At 41.7% G+C, this 14,454-nt stretch overlaps 1 protein-coding gene across 2 annotated transcripts; it reads left to right on the forward strand.

Moving 5' to 3' along the window:
* Window positions 1–1,453: 1,453 nt before the first annotated feature.
* LOC130190037 (sodium-dependent phosphate transport protein 2B-like) lies at window positions 1,454–11,961 on the forward strand. Of its 2 annotated transcripts, XM_056409172.1 has the most exons (13): window positions 1,454–2,348; window positions 2,426–2,486; window positions 2,564–2,674; window positions 5,364–5,492; window positions 5,653–5,796; window positions 5,976–6,087; window positions 7,710–7,902; window positions 8,061–8,156; window positions 8,240–8,360; window positions 8,809–8,976; window positions 9,067–9,183; window positions 9,415–9,539; window positions 10,499–11,961. In XM_056409172.1, exons 3-13 carry the CDS (start codon window positions 2,638–2,640, stop codon window positions 11,045–11,047), a joined length of 1,791 nt encoding a protein of 596 aa, XP_056265147.1. In that variant the 5' UTR covers window positions 1,454–2,348; window positions 2,426–2,486; window positions 2,564–2,637; the 3' UTR covers window positions 11,048–11,961. The 2 variants fall into 2 exon arrangements, with proteins under 2 accessions (XP_056265147.1, XP_056265146.1); XM_056409171.1 differs by lacking the exons at window positions 1,454–2,348; window positions 2,426–2,486; window positions 2,564–2,674 and having other exon boundaries at window positions 3,878–5,492.
* Window positions 11,962–14,454: the final 2,493 nt, after the last annotated feature.

Genomic DNA, 14,454 nt, shown 5'->3' on the forward strand with positions numbered 1-14,454 from the left:
ATGCCTGAAGGATACATTAAAAAACAAACGTGTTATTGTTATTATTATACGAGTATTACCAATGTCATTGTTTTTATCACACTGCACTGACATAATGGTAATATTTATACATGATATTTATGTTGTTACTACTCGGATGGTAACATATTTTATGGTAACATACAGGAGATACCTTATGGCTTGTTTTTTACAAATGAAGTAGATGTGCTTTTAAGCAGAACACAAAGTATCTGTGCACCTGGACTTTAAACTGTGTGCATAATGAATCTAGCCCATGACACTGAAACAAAGAATTCATGTTCAATAACAAAAATGCGTAGTATTACCTTTATAAACTTAAGTAAGTATAGAAAACAGGGCTTTGGTAAATGATACATAAAAGATCAGTTTAGTAGTAATAACAAATGAGTACATTTATATATAAGAGACTAATATCAACCGTAATGGATGCGTTCAAAAAATAAACTGATTGAACATCTCCGTCCAAAAGAAACATAGAAAAAGAAGAAAAAAAATCAATTTAGCCGGTAGCTTTCTCTCTGTGTCATACTGTTATGAACGGAATTCTACTGCAGCTAGACCATGTGAGGATATGTATGTGAGGGGGAAGTGTGCAGGGGTTTTCCTGGGTCAAAATGGGTCTTCGGTTCTCCCCCAAAAAAATGTGTTTGTGTTGCCATGTCACCGTAATTAGCAGACATCTATGATTTTTTTTGTTGTTGCCAGAAATAATGGAGGCAATGCTTGAGGAAATCATTTTGCTTCCACTTCAGATTAAATAGATAGGCTAATAGATTGACAATTAGAGATGCACCGATCAGGTTTTTTGGTGCCGATCACTGAAATCAGTATCTGCCGATCCGATAATACCGATCACTGTGTCGATTGAAGAATTCTATTTATTGTGTAGCATTATTGCCTAGGTCTATGAGGAAATACATATATAAAGCACCTCAAACATTAAAGAAATTACCGATTTCTTTCAACATTTAGGACTTTTACTTTGAAAAATGTCCTAATTGATACATTAAAATTGTTTGATTGCTATTGTAGGGGATTTCAGAGATGTATGGAACACATCTGCATCATTCATTTCCTGGAACTCTTGGGTAAATCTATATACAGGACTTTTTTTAACATACAAAAGTCTGACTTATTTTTATAAACTCTTCCTTGGTACAGTAAAAATGTTTTAATGTTAGCATAATTCAAGCTAAATCTCAGAAAAGATCTATAAAGATACAAAATCAGTTCATTGTTTACTTTTATATGTTAGTGTATGATTTGTCGACATCTTATTTTGAAAAACGGATGTGGTTTCACGTGGTTCTTTCCGCTAACTTTGCAAAACCAGATGTTGTGTTACGTGAATCCTTCCGCTAACTTTATCAAAACCCTCGCGCGCTCCCGATCGAATGCGTTTACCGTGAACATCAGTCTATAGGGGCTCAGACATGTGAGTGTCGGCTGAGTTGACCCAGAGATTGACGCCGCTCGGTGCGTGAGGATCCCCTCGTGGACCTCTCACTCTGACGGCCCTCGCCGGGCGCATTTACTCCGTTGCGGTGCGCCACGATTGAAACGTCTCTGATAGTTTTTCTCGCAGATGTTACGTCATCTGATCGGCCAATTTGATCGGCCGTTTTGAGAACGCCGATCAAAACCGATAATGGGAATATCGTCCGATATGGATCGGCGCCGATCAGATCGGTGCATCCCTATTGACAATAGTCCAGGACGTATCCGTGCACGTCGGGCTGTTGAGTGATCAGCAGCTGGCCGCTCTGTCCATTCGCGCACCTCACAGTTGCGTATTGATCAGACAAGAAGACACGCTTCAACTCGATTACTATTGATCAAAACAGAACGAGGGTTTGGCTGTAGCTTACTTGAAACATACTATTGAGAACATATTCGCTGACATGCACGTGATGAACACAGGTTTTTTGTTTTTTTTCCATCGCAGACTTTTTTTGCCTTAGGCGCTCGGGATCTGTCATAGGCGTTCGGGAAAACGGTTTAGGCGCGCGCCCAAATTTTCTCTATGCAGGAAAAACCCTGAGTGTGTATTTGTTTGTGTGGGTGTTTATGTGTGTGTGTGTGTGTGTGTGTGTGTGAGAGAGTGTGTGGTATTTTTTAACCTTATGCCCTGATAGTCAAATTGTAATTGTCAAGAAATAGATTGTCAAATGTAATGCCAACCTCCAGTACGATGCGTGTGATAAACGTTCAGGTCGACGTATTTGATTCGACTGCGATCTCTCTACAAAGTGTTCACTGAAGCTTTTACTCGCAAACTGTTGCGAGAGAGAATCATCTGCGACCTCTAAATAGTGACACATTAAAATGTAAGGAGTATCTTGAACAATAAATATGAAGCATTTTGGAATCAAACCCTGATGTGACTTGTGTTTCTTTCCCCCAGCCAACGGCTGCTCAAGACGATGGCAACGAAGACCACAATGAGAGACATGAGAAGACCAAAAGTAATTTTAATATTCTGTTTAAATGCTACTGATGAATATATAAAAACAGTCTCATGGTTTATTCTTATTTGTCCCAGAGGTCAAAGCGAGCTCTGCACACTCCACCGTGGCGTTGATTGAGGAGGAGCCGGAGGTCCCAGACCTGTGGGACATGCCCGAGCTGAAGGACAGCGGGGTCCCATGGACAGGTGGGGACTTGTGATGTCACATTATTACTCGGACGAGCGTTGCCTTATCCTTGTATGTTTAAAGGAACACGGGTGTCCTGATTAGATACACATGGTCAGTAAGTAAGACATGTACACGCCTCTTGATGGATTACTTCTACAGCCTCCAGTAGATGTGATAAAGTGTCCCCCACATCATTGTTACATAACCTTGGGAGCTATCAAGTACACTGTTTTTTTGTAGTCAAATAATGAAGCGCATAGCTTTACATTCTATGTTTATGAATTCACAGAATATGTAACTTCATGTTACAGTGTGGTTATAAAGTATTCACCCCCCCTCGGAAGTTTTATGTTTGAACATCCATTTTTAAAATGTTCTTTTTGTTGAGGCGTTTTGAGCGCCACAAGCCGGGCGCCATGTAGTCCTGTTATGGTGCAAAGAGGGCAGACATACACTACTGTTCAAAAGTTTGGGATCACTTAGAAATGTCCTTATTTTTCAAAGAAAAGCATTGTTTTTTTCAATGAAGATAACATTAAATCAATCAGAAATACACTCTATACATTGTTAATGTGGTAAATGACTATTCTAGGTGGAAACGTCTGGTTTCTAATGAAATATCTCCATAGGTGTATAGAGGCCCATTTCCATCAACTATCACTCCAGTGTTCGAATGGTACATTGTGTTTGCTAATCGCCTTAGAAGACTAATGGATGATTAGAAAACCCTTGAAAACCCTTGTGCAATTATGTTAGCACAGCTGAAAACTGTTTTGCTGATGAGAGAAGCTATAAAACTGGCCTTCCTTTGAGCTAGTTGATTATCTGGAGCATCACATTTGTGGGTTCGATAAGACTCTCAAAATGGCCAGAAAAAGAACTTTCATGTGAAATTCGCCAGTCTATTCTTGTTCTTAGAAATGAAGGCTATTCCATGCGAAATTGCAAATAAACTGAAAATTTCCTACAGCGGTGTGTACTACTCCTTCAGAGAACAGCACAAACGGGCTCTAACCAGAGCAGAAAGAGAAGTGGGAGGCCCGGTGCACAACTCAGCAAGAAGACAAGTACATTAGGGTCTCTAGTTTGAGAAATAGGCGCCTCACAGGTCCTCAACTGGCAGCTTCTTTAAATGGTACCCATAAACGCCAGTGTCAACGTCGACAGTGAAGAGGCGACTCCGGGATGCTGGCCTTCTAGGCAGAGTGGCAAAGAAAAGCCATATCTGAGACTGGCCAATAAAAAGAAAAGATTGGTATGGGCAAAAGAACACAGGCATTGGACAGAGGAAGATTGGAAAAAGGTGTTCTGGACAGATGAATCCAAGTTTGAGGTGTTTGGATCACACAGAAGAACATTTGTGAGATGCAGAACAGGTGAAAAGATGCTGGAAGAGTGCCTGACACCATCTGTCAAGCATGGTGGAGGTAATGTGATGGTCTGGGGCTGCTTTGGTGCTGGTAAAGTGGGAGATTTGTACCAGGTAAAAGGGATTTTAAATAAGGAAGGCTATCACTCCATTTTGCAACGCCATGCCATATCCTGTGGGCAGCGCTTGATTGGAGCCAATTTCCTCCTCCAACAGGACAATGACCCAAAGCACACCTCCACATTGTGCAAGAACTATTTAGGGAAGAAGCAGGCAGCTGGTATGCTGTCTGTAATGGAGTGGCCGGCACAGTCACCAGATCTCAACCCCATTGAGCTGTTGTGGGAGCAGCTTGACCGTATGGTCTGCAAGAAGTGCCCATCAAGCCAATCCAACTTGTGGCAGGTGCTTCAGGAAGCGTGGGGTGAAATTTCAACAGATTACCTCAACAAATTAACAGCTAGAATGCCAAAGGTCTGCAATGCTGTAATTGCTGCAAAAGGAGCATTCTTTGACGAAAGCAAAGTTTGAAGAACAAAATTAATACTTCAAATACAAATCATTATTTCTAACCTTGTCAATGTCTAGACTATATTTTCTATACATTTTGCAACTCATTTGATAAATAAAAGTGTGAGTTTTCATGGAAAACACGAAATTGTCTGGGTGATCCCAAACTTTTGAACGGTAGTGTATCTCCGGCCGATCCCTCCAACACTCGGCCACTCTGACCAAAACAATCTAGGTTGATAGGTAGCACAGCAGAGAGAACACATGTAATTTCCCCTTTGGCATTCGAATAACTTCTTTTTTTCTTCTGTTTAGCAGCATCAGAGTAGTTCAAAACTTTGATTAACAACTTCAATACTTTTTCTAAGCCTTTTAGTTCTGGCTTAACTCCCAAAGCATTAACACCTCAAAAGACTGACAATAAATCTCATCAGAGTTTATGATTGGATTTTTTTGAAAGCATAGTGCTCATAAATAGTAATTAATGAGATAAAGACAGTAGTCAGAAGGACAGCTGAGTCAACACACTCCAGACACGGGCTGTTTCCAATGACTCTCCACTATGTGGTCTGTGCAATAGGGCAATAACCACAGGTGTGATCTCTAATATTAATAAGCATTGCACTCGATAGCTGTAACAGATTCAGGATCCTACTCTGTTGCCTGCTGGCTCACTGGCATAGCCCATTGAGACACTTACATGTAGCAGATGTTTATGGCATTAATCACATCTCTGTATTTCCTGCTACGACAAATAAAAATGTGTGTCGTTAAAAATCCTTTCTCTTTTTCTTTCTCATCCCATTCATGCCGTGTCTCTGTTCCAGCTCTGAGCACCGGAGGGAAGGTGTTGAGAGTGGTGGTGTCGGTGGGGAAGTTTATCCTGCTGCTGGGTTTGCTCTACATCTTCATCTGCTCTCTCGACATCCTCAGCTCAGCTTTCCAGCTCGTCGGAGGTAAACAGGGTCACACTTGTCCGAAAGCCACGTGCGGCGTGTCATGATGACCCGTAAACTGGACCACAGAAGAAATTTGTACTGGCTTTGTTCCATTCAAATATCCCAGTATACATTTTTTGGGGGAATATTCACATGGTCCCATTTTCACCATACCCAGGTAAAGCAGCAGGCAACATCCTTCAGAACAACTCGGTTCTGTCCAACCCTCTGGCCGGTCTGGTCATCGGGATTCTGGTCACCCTGCTGGTCCAGAGCTCGTCCACTTCCTCCTCCATAGTTGTCAGCATGGTCTCCTCTGGACGTGAGTACGAGCCTCCGCGCACGCAGACGCACACATGCACACACACACACACACACATGCACTCACGCACACACACACACACACACACACACACACAATGTACAGAATGCATGGATGACGATGATGGTGGAGGTGTGGAAGAGGACTAATGATGAAGGAGACCCATGTTGCTTTGGCAGTGTTAACCGTCCAGCTTGCTATTCCTATCATCATGGGCACCAACATTGGCACTTCTGTCACCAACACACTCGTCGCCATGACGCAGGCGGGTGACCGCAACACCTTTCGCAGGTAATTTTTATTATTATGCTGTTCCGAAAGCCACAATCCTCCCCCCCCCCCCACACACACACAACAATCTCTGTGTTCTGCTGTAAACTACAAACCTGATGCATTATTTTGTATTTCTGTATCAGTCGACTCCACATTAAGTGACTTCCGCGGTTAAGTAAGAAAACCTGAACAACATGTACAGCATATCCAACCAATGGGTGGGATTTATTTACAACCCATTACATCTTCAATATCTAATGCACAAAATTAAACATTTCCCTTCATCAGACAAATGACCAATATTCAAGGTGTAACTTCATCGTCAGGTCTGAGCCCACTCACTGCATACTTCTGAAAAATGCTATACTGTAAAGTGTCCGTAAGAGGCTGAGAGATGAAACATCTCCAAGATCCGGTGCAGCGTTGGCAAACATGCATGCCTTCAAATAATCTGTCCTGGGACAGTAGATGGGGCAGCACGGTGGCTCAGTGGTTAGCACTGTCGCCTCACAGCAAGAAGGCCCTGGGTTCGAATCCCGGTCGTCCCGGTGGTTCCAGGCCCTTTCTGTGTGGAGTTTGCATGTTCTCCTCGTGCCTGCGTGGGTTTACTCCGGGTACTCCGGTTTCCCCCACCATCATAAAGACATGCACTGCATCGTATGGATATGAATGAATGTTGGTGGTGGTCGGAGGAGCTGATTGGCTGCCACGCTTCTGTCAGTCTGCCCCAGGGCAGCTGTGGCTACTGATGTAGCTTACCACCACCGGGATGACTGTATGTATGACTACTGGACTCTGTAAAGTGACTTTGGGTACTTAGAGAAGCGCTATATATGATTAAAGATTATTTTTTATTATTTATTATTGATGAAAATCAGCCTCTCTGGCTAATTCGGGCTCACTTTAATTTGTACTGTTGATTGGTGTGCATTGCCCCTATAAAACTAACATTTACATTAAATATGACAGCGGAAGTAGCTTGGATAATAAAGAAGATATTAACATCCTTTATAGAGTGCAGAGTTAGAGTATAGAGTCAGAAGATGTCATGTTCAGCCATTTTCAACCAGGAAATTAAGATTTTTTAAAATAAATTTGGTTAAAAATGTAAATATAACACCAGCATTGATATGTTTTGTTAGCAAGTCGTGTCAGCGTGTTGTTTAGGTTTTCTGGGTTCTCTGACTTCCTCCATGTGCAAAGACATGCAGCTTGACTGATGACTCAAAAACGGCCGTAGTATTGAGCATTGAATGGTTGCCGGTCTCTACGTGTCCAACCTGTGAGCCGGCCGTCCCGCCGCGGGTGACCCCTTCCTTCACTCTGTCAGCCGGGATCAGCTCCACCCTAAATGTAGGATAAGCAGTTGCAGATAATGGATGGATGGATGTGTTTCATCACATTCAGCTTATTTAAATGTTAACCTTATTTACATGTGCAGTTTCTCTTTAACCGATAGATAATGTATGATCCTCAAGTTTATCAGAAAAATAAGAAGAAAACACCAAATGTGGAAAAATAGTTTTCCTTACCTTCTTACAAGATGACTCATTGCTGGACACCAATAATATGTAGCTCATTAGAAAGACCAAAGATCATTTTACTTGACATTTGTCTAATTACTTTCATGATGTTCCCAGGGCGTTTGCGGGGGCCACGGTGCACGACTTCTTCAACTGGCTCTCGGTGCTCGTGCTGCTGCCTCTGGAAGTTGCCTCTGGCTACTTGTACGTGGTCACCAAGTTCATCATCGAGTCCTTCAAAATTGAGAGAGGAGAGGCCCCAGACCTGTTAAATGTGATCACTGATGTCCTCACTGAGTCGATTATACAGGTGAAATGTAACACCCGATGATGTTCCTTCTGCAAATTACCTCGCTGACGTTATAATTGAGACATTTCTGTGTTTGGAATTTGTAAAATACTCACATGTAGCATTACTATCTATGTCATGGTTATACATTTCTGCATCTTCTTTTCCCTGCAACTTAGTTGGATAAGTCCGTCATTAGTGGGATTGCCAACGGAGACCCAGCAGCTAGAAACAAGAGCCTCATCAAGAAATGGTGCCAAACCTTCACCAACGCAGTAAGACGTCAGCGGCGTGTCAAATATTTCAAAAACATTGAGAAGGTTTGATTCTTTATTTTCAAACTGCTGTTGCGTTTCAGACCCTAATGAATGTCACAGTTCCCGGGCCCGAGAACTGCACGTCTCCGTCTCTCTGCTGGGACGATGGCAACTACACCTTTACGCTGAAGAACATTTCCGAAACGTACAATGTCCAGAAATGTAAGACCAGTTGCCACAGTAGTTATGACCTTGTTTTGTTGTAATCTGAGTGATTAAGCTGATGTATAATATTTTCACCTCGATGAACATGGCCACATTCAACGGAACAGCTTTTATGTGCAGTTACAACAACATCATCCTTTGCCTTCATGGAACTCTTTGTTTTGTCTCTTTTAGCTCAATACTTTGGGTTTTGCGGGTCGTCAATTCAATGATTTGTTTAGCCAAAAGAATCCAGCAACATATCAACCATAACAACTCTATGGAGTAATTCTTAAAATAAACATGTGTTTTTTAGGTAATTGTAGAGTTTGTCTACCCCCATTTGGCCAGAATAACTTTTATTTCTACAGCATGAAAATAAGAAGGGTAAAAGCCATCGACGGCTCGTGTCCGTATTGTGTCATTACTGCAGAACTTTCACGTGTGCGTTTCTGTGTTTCCACAGGTAAGCATCTCTTTGTGAATACCAATCTGTCTGACCTGGCAGTGGGTCTGATTCTGCTGGCTCTTTCTCTGCTGGTGCTCTGCTCCTGCCTGATCCTGATCGTCAAGCTGCTCAACTCCATGCTGAAGGGACAGGTGGCTACAGTCATCAAGAAGATCCTCAACACCGGTGAGCAGCAAAACTATGCATGTGCAACGAGTTCAAAGTGACTGCATTGATTAGTCATGCACAAATGTTTGTGTGTCTGTTTGTGTGCAGATTTCCCTTTCCCGTTTGGTTGGGTCACCGGCTACATTGCCATTTTAGTCGGAGCTGGAATGACCTTCATTGTGCAGAGCAGTTCGGTTTTCACTTCTGCTATTACTCCACTTGTTGGTGAGGTCATTCATCCATCCATTTTATTCATCTCTATGTTTTTTATTTTCATTTTTGAAATCTATTTACTATTTTGCTTTTCTTTATGTTTTTGTATCTTCTTATTCACTCTGTTGACATTAAAACATTGTTCGGACAATGTCTCTTCAACAACGACAGGTTGAACAAAGTGGAGAGGAATCTCTGGAACACACAAACGTAACTTGTTTTCCCATTTACAAAAATAAATAGGTATTGGTGTCATCAGCATAGAAAGAGCATACCCGTTGTCTCTGGGTTCAAATATCGGCACAACCACCACAGCCATCCTGGCAGCTATGGCGAGTCCTGGAGAAACATTGGCTAATGCTCTACAGGTAACACATAAGAACGTCCACACACACACACGCACACACCCACACACCCACACACACACACACACACACACACACATAAATGACAGGTACCCAATGTATTTGCATGGATTTTCAGGTTTCATACCAAAATCCAAATTACCTATTTAAAATTGATGCTTTTTGTGTGAGGGAGGACAGGACATATAGTAAGTAAATATACAGGACTGTCTCAGAAAATTAGAATATTGTGATAAAGTTCTTTATTTTCTGTAATGCAATTAAAAAAACAAAAATGTCATGCATTCTGGATTCATTACAAATCAACTGAAATATTGCAAGCCTTTTATTCTTTTAATATTGCTGATTATGGCTTACAGCTTAAGAAAACTCTAAAATCCTATCTCATAAAATTTTAATATTTCCTCAGACCAAGTAAAAAGATTTATAACAGCTGAGTGTTTGTCAAGGCTCAGGAAACCCTTGCAGGTGTTTCGAGTTAATTAGACAATTCAAGTGATTTGTTTAATACCCTACTAGTATACTTTTTCATGATATTCTAATATTTAGAGATAGGATATTTGAGTTTTCTTAAGCTGTAAGCCATAATCAGCAATATTAAAAGAATAAAAGGCTTGCAATATTTCAGTTGATTTGTAATGAATCCAGAATGCATGATTTTTGTTTATTTAATTGCATTACAGAAAATAAAGAACTTCATCACAATATTCTAATTTTCTGAGACAGTCCTGTACATTGTTATTGGACATTATTGGACTCTTTGACAACAATATTTGCCATTGTGTACATGTTTAGCTGAGTAGGAATTAGAACGTTGGAAGTGTATCAATTAAATACTTCTTTTATCACCATTTAAACAAATTAAACACAGTATATTAGTATCAGCATAAGCTATTTTTATTTTATGAGGAGAAAAACAATGACTGAAGCATATCAATAAAGTTGGTTATTGTTGTTCCCAGATTGCCCTTGTGCACTTCCTGTTCAACATCTCTGGCATCCTTCTGTGGTATCCAATCCCCTTCACCCGCATCCCCATCCGGCTGGCGAAAAGCCTGGGCAACATCACGGCCTCATACCGCTGGTTTGCTGGCGTCTACATCATCTCCTGCTTCTTAATTTTACCGCTCCTCATCTTCAGCCTGTCGCTGGCTGGCTGGCAGGTACTGGTGGGCGTGGGTGCACCTCTGGTGATCCTGTTGGTCATCATCCTGGTGATCAACATGCTGCAGAAACGGAAACCCGGATGCCTGCCTGCAGCGCTGCGATCCTGGGACTTCCTCCCTCTCTGGGCCCACTCCCTGGCTCCCTGGGACAACGTGGTTGGTGTATGCACCGCTAAATGCTGTTGCTGCTGCAAATGCTGCCAGGTGGCTGCTGGCGACGAAGAACCCGGCAAGGAACAATCTGTGGGAAATAACAATAAATTACACACAGAGGTGTATGACAACCCTGCAATGAGTGCAGAGAAAGAGGTGGAAAAGGAAATTCGAAAATGTACCCGGCTCTGAGAATTGATATATATATATATCTACACATATGTGAATATTTGTGTACGACTGCATTGTGCATTGGTCAAAGGACAAGGACCAAACTCTTCTGAAATATGTATGTTATTACTTTCGAGTAAGATGGAAAATGGTTATATAGTGAATTCCACATCTCAACATATAAGGAAAAGGAAATGAAGTGACCTTTAAGGCACAGGGCTGGCACATTTGTTTTATTATTGTCAACAAATCCCACTAAATGTTAGTTCTTCTCTCCAATACTTTCTGACTTTCCATACCTCAATCCAGTTGGCACCTGACAAAGACATAAATGTTAAAAAACGACTCACAAAATATATCAATCCGCTTCTTTTTTTAAGCAGCTGCAATTTATAGTAAACATTACTCAAGCAGAAGTAAATGGTGCATTGTTTTTTTTATTTGAGACTTTGGTTGTTACGTTGAACTGCGGAAGGCCGCTGCAGGCAAGGGTTTTTTCTATATCTTGGGATTTCGAGGTCCTGGGACAGGGATGTCGTATGTGCACAGATTGTAAAGCCTTCTGAGGCTAATTTGTAATTCGTGATATTGGGCGATACAAAATAAACTGAATTTAATTTAAATGAAATGCAGACGACATGCTTGTCCGCAGAGCCCTGAATCCCCTCTGCTGCACAAAGCGCCTTTGGTTGTTTATTCTCAGTTTATTAATGTTGAATGTATCCAAATGGCACCACCTTCGCCACTTGTTCTCTGGTCCCCAGCCGATACACCAATTCAATTCAATTCAGTTTATTTGTATAGCAGGCCAATTTCACAAATTACAAATTTGTCTCGGAGTGCTTTACAATCTGTACACATAGACATCCCTGCCCCAAAACCTCACATCGGATCAGGAAAAACTCCCAAATAACCCTTCAGGGGGAAAAAAGGGAAGAAACCTTCAGGAGAGCAACAGAGGAGGATCCCTCTCCAGGATGGACAGATGCAATAGATGTAATGTGTATAGAAGGACAGATTTAGAGTTTAAATACATTCAATGAATATGACAGAGTGTATGAATAGTTCGTAGGAGGCATATTCCACGATGGAGACCTCCACGATCCATCAGGCAGATGGAGGTAGAGAGGAGGAGTGGGCGGAGTCTCAACAGGGCAGTGGCGTGGTCGGTAGCAGGAATTCCACGACCCAGACCTCGATGATCCATCAGGCAGATAGGATCTATGCCGTCTCGTAGAGTCCGATGACCCTATGAGACGTGAAGTCAAAAGGACTCCGGGGAGAAAGCAGTTAGTAATGTGTGATGGAGAGATGAAAATGCATCCCTAAGGAGAGAAAAAAGAGGAGATAGGTACTCAGTGCATCCTAAAACGTCCCCCGGCAGCTATAAGCCTATAGCAGCATATCAAGGGGCTGGACCAGGGCAAACCTGATTCAGCCCTAACTATAAGCTCTGTCGAAGAGGAAAGTCTTAAGTCTACTCTTAAACGAGGTGACTGTGTCTGCCTCCCGGACTGAAATTGGAAGCTGGTTCCATAAAAGAGGAGCTTGATAACTAAAGGCTCTGGCTCCCATTCTACTTTTTAAGACTCTAGGAACTACAAGTAGTCCCGCATTTAGTGAGCGTAGCTCTCTAGTGGGGCAATATGGTACTACAAGCTCCTTAAGATATGATGGTGCATCACCAATCAAGGCTTTGTACGTTAAGAGAAGAATTTTAAAAGTGATTCTTGATTCTTGAGTGATGTGATCTCTTTTCTTAGTTTTAGTGAGAATACGAGCTGCAGCATTCTGGATCAACTGGAGGGACCTAAGAGACTTATTAGAGCAGCCTGATAATAAGGAGTTGCAGTAATCCAGTCTCGAAGTAACGAACGCGTGAACCAATTTTTCGGCATCTTTCTGAGACAAGATGTGCCTGATTTTTGAAATATTACGTAGATGAAAGAATGCAGTCCTTGAGATGTTCTTCATCTGGGAGGTAAAGGACAAGTCCCAATCAAAGATAACGCCAAGATTCTTTACAGTGGTGTTGGATGCTAGGGCAATGCCGTCTACAGAAACCACATCACCAGATAATTGATCTCTGAGGTGCTCAGGGCCGAGTAAAATTACTTCGGTTTTGTCTGAGTTTAACATCAAGAAGTTGCAGGTCATCCATGTTTTTATGTCTTTAAGACATGCTTGAATTTTACTTAGTTGGTTGGTTTCCTCTGGTTTTATCGATAGATATAGTTGAGTATCATCTGCATAGCAATGAAAGTTTTGGAGTGTTTCCTGATAATATTGCCCAAAGGAAGCATGTATAAGGTAAATAAAATTGGTCCAAGCACAGAACCTTGTGGAACTCCGTGACTAACGTTGGTGGTTATCGAGGCGTCATCGTTTACAAATACAAACTGAGATCGATCTGATAAATAGGATTTAAACCAACTTAGTGCCGTGCCTGAAATGCCAATCGACTGCTCCAGTCTCTGAAATAGGATGTCATGGTCAATGGTGTCGAATGCAGCACTAAGGTCTAACAAGACCAGTACAGAGATGAGTCCTTTATCTGCTGCCATTAAGAGGTAATTTGTAATTTTCACCAGTACTGTCTCGGTGCTGTGGTGTTTTCGAAATCAATAATAATAAATGATGAGTAATAGGCTGCTCTGGCATTACGGAGGGCCTTCTTATAAGTTCTAAGACTATCTCGCCAAACTAAGCGGGATTCTTCCAGATGAGTTGAACGCCATATGCTTTCAAGCTTTCGTGACATTTGCTTTAGTTTGCGGGTCTGAGGGTTATACCAGGGAGCAAACCTCCTCTTCCTCACTGTCCTCTTCTTCAGAGGGGCTATCGAGTCCAGTGTCATTCTCAGAGAGCCTGTGGCACTATCAACAAGATGATCAATCTGGGACGGACTAAAGTTAGACCAGGAGTCCTCTGTTATATTGAGACGTGGTATTGAATCAAATGCAGAAGGAATCGCTTCTTTAAATTTAGCTACAGCACTGTCAGTTAGACATCTGGTGTAGAAACTTTTGACTAACGGAGTACACTCCGGTAGTATAAATTCAAAAGTGATGAGGTTGTGGTCTGACAGAAGAGGATTCTGTGGGAAGACCTTCAAATGCTCAATGTCAACGCCATAATTAAGAACAAGATCAAGCGTGTGGCCAAAGCTGTGAGTGGGTTTCTGTACTCTCTGGCAGAAGCCAATCGAGTCCAACAATGAGATGAATGCAGCACTAAGGCAATCATTATCAACATCCTCATGAATATTAAAATCTCCTACATTAATAACTTTATCAGTTTTAAGAACCAAACTTGATATAAATTCTGAAAATTCAGATATAAACTCTGAATATGGACCTGGTGGCCGATACAGAATCACAAATAGAATTGGCTGTAATGTTTTCCAGGTTGGATGTGAAAGACTAAGA

The sequence above is a fragment of the Pseudoliparis swirei genome, chromosome 24 (genome assembly GCF_029220125.1).
Source record: "Pseudoliparis swirei isolate HS2019 ecotype Mariana Trench chromosome 24, NWPU_hadal_v1, whole genome shotgun sequence".
In the NCBI taxonomy this organism is placed as follows: Eukaryota; Metazoa; Chordata; class Actinopteri; order Perciformes; family Liparidae; genus Pseudoliparis; species Pseudoliparis swirei.